Genomic DNA, 3,326 nt, shown 5'->3' on the forward strand with positions numbered 1-3,326 from the left:
GTCCCCATCCCTGGAGGTATTTAAAAGACGTGTAGGTGAGGCGCTGAGGGACATGGTTTAGTGGGCATGGTGGTGTTGGGTCGACGATTGGACTCGATGATCTTAGAGGTCTTTTCCAACCTGAATGATTCTATGATTCTATGACTTTACACTGGGCAAAGTCCAAAGTTTAATCCAGCATTTTTAGGATGTTCTCATCCCTTGACTCCACGCTGATTCATGAATAGAGCAAGTTGTTCTAGGGAATAGCAGTATTTGATCTACAGGCAACTTTTAAATTCTGTTTTGAGTTAATCAGATGGGGATTATTTGCAAGTGTAAGAAACAGTCATAAAATTATACCAATTTGTATATTAAGGCTTTCTGTCATTATTCACATTCTTTACAACAGTAATTCAACTCAGAAAAAAAACCCACCACCAAAATCAACCTGCAGAAGTAACCATCTGCTATTATTCAGTCATTTGTTTCCAAACCACAAATTGCCTTCAGCAAGTACTTTGCGTGCAGAGCTTGTTCTGCAAAGTACTTGCCTCACTCTCCTCCCACATCCCAACATCCAACTGTTTTGTAATTACTGTGAATCCAGACAAAACCAGGGAGACAGCAAGTGGTAAACACTAGGTACTTACATCATTGGATTGAAATAATCTGGTCATTGCAAAAAAAGCTTCTGTGGCTTCAGTGGTTCCTAAGTGTTCACCCTGAAAATAGCGTACAAGAAGCGAGAGAAAAAACACTGTCATTTTTCAGCTGCCTCCACCTTTCAGCCTCCACTTACAATACCTACCCACACACCAAGAATCTTTTCTTTGAGACTTTTTCACGTGTTAGCAGCAGTCCCTGCCTCACCTTGTGTTCCCTGGGGAGTACACGCCAAGTTTACCACTATTACCTACTTGGTTTCAACGTAAACGCCATCCACAGTGGTACAGCGGTGGAACAGTTTGACAAGTAGCCTGCGTTCCCTCTTTTGACATTAGCGTGTCAGCAGTTGGTTTTGTGTCACGCTTGTCAACCAGAAGGACTCCCTTGCTTAAAAGGGATTTCCTTAAAAGATGACTTGTGCCAATTAAGACCGAATAGCGTAGGTCCCTCCTAACTGATAGTAACTCTATGTTAAGTACTGCCTGACATGCAGGAAACCTGATTTATGTGGATGCCTAAAGAAAATCTCCTTCCTTATCACGCTATCAATTTCTCCCCAAACAAAAAGACACCTTCCACTTCATCACTTCCTGGTCTATGTTCTTACCTCACCTCACTTATTCCTGCTTTAGCTAGGCAAACACAAGTGGCTCTTTAATTGCACGGTGCTGCGGTGATCACAGACCAACCAGCAGCTCCCACTGGGCACTCAGAAAAAAGTCTTAAAAGCTTCAGTGACACATATCTCGCTCACCTTAGTGACAAAGTCAGAAGGGAGAACATAATACTACAGCATAAACACTCAATTTCTGATCTCCTTAAAAGCTACCTCCCAAATCTGACAGGAAGAGGTATAAAACTTCTTTCACAGTGAAAGTTATCAGAAATTAGCCTCAGGAATATTCATTCTGGCTGGGAAGAAATTGTAACGGTTACCTGGTTCAGCAAGTAAAGGATCTTGGTAAGGATGTGCAGGCATCTTCGTGGATTTATAGGGGTCTCATTAAAGATACGTGCCTACAAACACAGCATAAATACTGTATTACAGTGTAACCCACCAATAATTTCTCTTTCACCATAAAAAGTAAAGCAATTTGTTTTCAACCAAGTAGCTTATAACTTTTTTCATTCTAAAAATGTGTCCCAACAAGCATATTCCTGTCATTCAGCTCATGCACGTTCAGTTTGCCGGATGGGCGGCACTCTGAACAGAGGACAATGAGTCGGTGTCCTGGTTTTGGCAGGGATAGAGTTAATTTCCTTCCTAGTAGCTGGTACAGTGCTGTGTTTTGGATTTAGGGTGAGAACAATGTTGATAACACACCCATGTTTTAGTTGTTGCTAAGCAGTGCTTACACTAGTCAAGGACTTTTCAGCTCCCCATGCTCTACCAACTGAGCAGGCTGGAGGTGCACAAGAAGCTGGGAGGGGACACGGCTGGGACAGCTGACACAAACTGGCCAAAGGGACATTCCATACCATGGGACGTCATGCTCAGCCTATAAAGCTGGGGGAAGAAGAAGGAAGGGGGGGACGTTCGGAGTGATGGCGTTTGTCTTCCCAGGTCACCGTTACGCGTGATGGAGCCCTGCTGTCCTGGAGATGGCTGAACGCCTGCCTGCCCATGGGAAGCAGTGAATGAATTCCTTGTTTTGCTTTGCTTGCGTGCGCGGCTTTTGCTTTACCTATTAAACTGTCTTTATCTCAACCCACGAGTTTTCTTACTTTTACCCTTCCGATTCTCTCCCCCATCCCACCGGGGGGGAGTGAGCGAGCGGCTGCGTGGTGCTCAGTTGCCGACTGAGATTAAACCACGACAGTCGGTTTGCCATCTGGGACTAGCAAAACTACTTTAAAATAAAAGCAATAACAACTCAATTCCTTCCATAGCATCTGTAGCCCAAACACTACTCAGCACTGGTCTGTAAGAACACAAAATTGAAACTATTAAGTTCTGACCTAAAGCTCTTTGTACCCTTCAAAATTCTCCATTATTTCACCACACGTTCACCTCACCACTTGCAATCATTCTTGGAGTACACAAAGAGAAGCAGGAAGACTCGTTACACAGTACGTTGAAGGAGCACAGGAAAACAGGCAGACCACCTCTTCAGAAAGAGCACGCTGAGATCCTGCATGTCCACACGGAAGGCAGAAGCCACATGTAATCTAATTACCATACATAAACCCCTCATAGGCTAACCATGTGCACTTAATTTACATACCCTGTGATTTTAAACTAACTGTATGAATTTAGCCATTCACATTTCCCAAGAGTTGCACTGTAAAACTTCCTTAAGGTGCTAACGCTTCCTGAAGAAAAAAAAAGAGTTAAACAGTATTATACTATGATTATTCATACCTCCTGCAGCACAGCACTCTTCTCCAAGTGCTGGAAAGGATTAGAGCCACTACCTGAGGAACAAAAGAGACCTCTCAGTTAAGGAAATGCATTCTTCACAAAAAACAACGGAACCGAATATGCAGGAACAGCCCCTAAACTTTACAAAAACACCTCAATGCTACAGTGACATTCCTCTTGGACTAACTGATGTTCTCCATCAACAGCTTTGAATCCACTTTCTTAAGTTGTGTATTCAGAGTTACAGGGGGGAAAAAAGGGGGGGGGGCACTTTCAACACAGCTGGAAGATGAGAAAGAAGAAAGGTGTTTACTAG

At 43.4% G+C, this 3,326-nt stretch overlaps 1 protein-coding gene across 1 annotated transcript in view; it reads right to left on the reverse strand.

Moving 5' to 3' along the window:
- Positions 1-3,061, reverse strand: part of COPG2 (coatomer protein complex subunit gamma 2) — a 24,816-nt gene extending 21,755 nt beyond the window's left edge. The window contains exons 1-3 of the mRNA XM_019472979.1: positions 3,011-3,061; positions 1,585-1,665; positions 633-704 (exon numbers count right to left, since the gene is read on the reverse strand). Coding sequence (XP_019328524.1) covers positions 633-659 — 27 coding nt within the window. The 5' untranslated portion in view covers positions 660-704; positions 1,585-1,665; positions 3,011-3,061. The remainder of the gene's footprint in view (positions 1-632; positions 705-1,584; positions 1,666-3,010) is intronic.
- Between the last annotated feature and the right edge of the window lie 265 nt (positions 3,062-3,326).

The sequence above is a fragment of the Aptenodytes forsteri genome, unplaced genomic scaffold, assembly GCF_000699145.1.
Source record: "Aptenodytes forsteri isolate BGI_AS27 unplaced genomic scaffold, ASM69914v1 Scaffold310, whole genome shotgun sequence".
NCBI lineage: Eukaryota > Metazoa > Chordata > Aves > Sphenisciformes > Spheniscidae > Aptenodytes > Aptenodytes forsteri.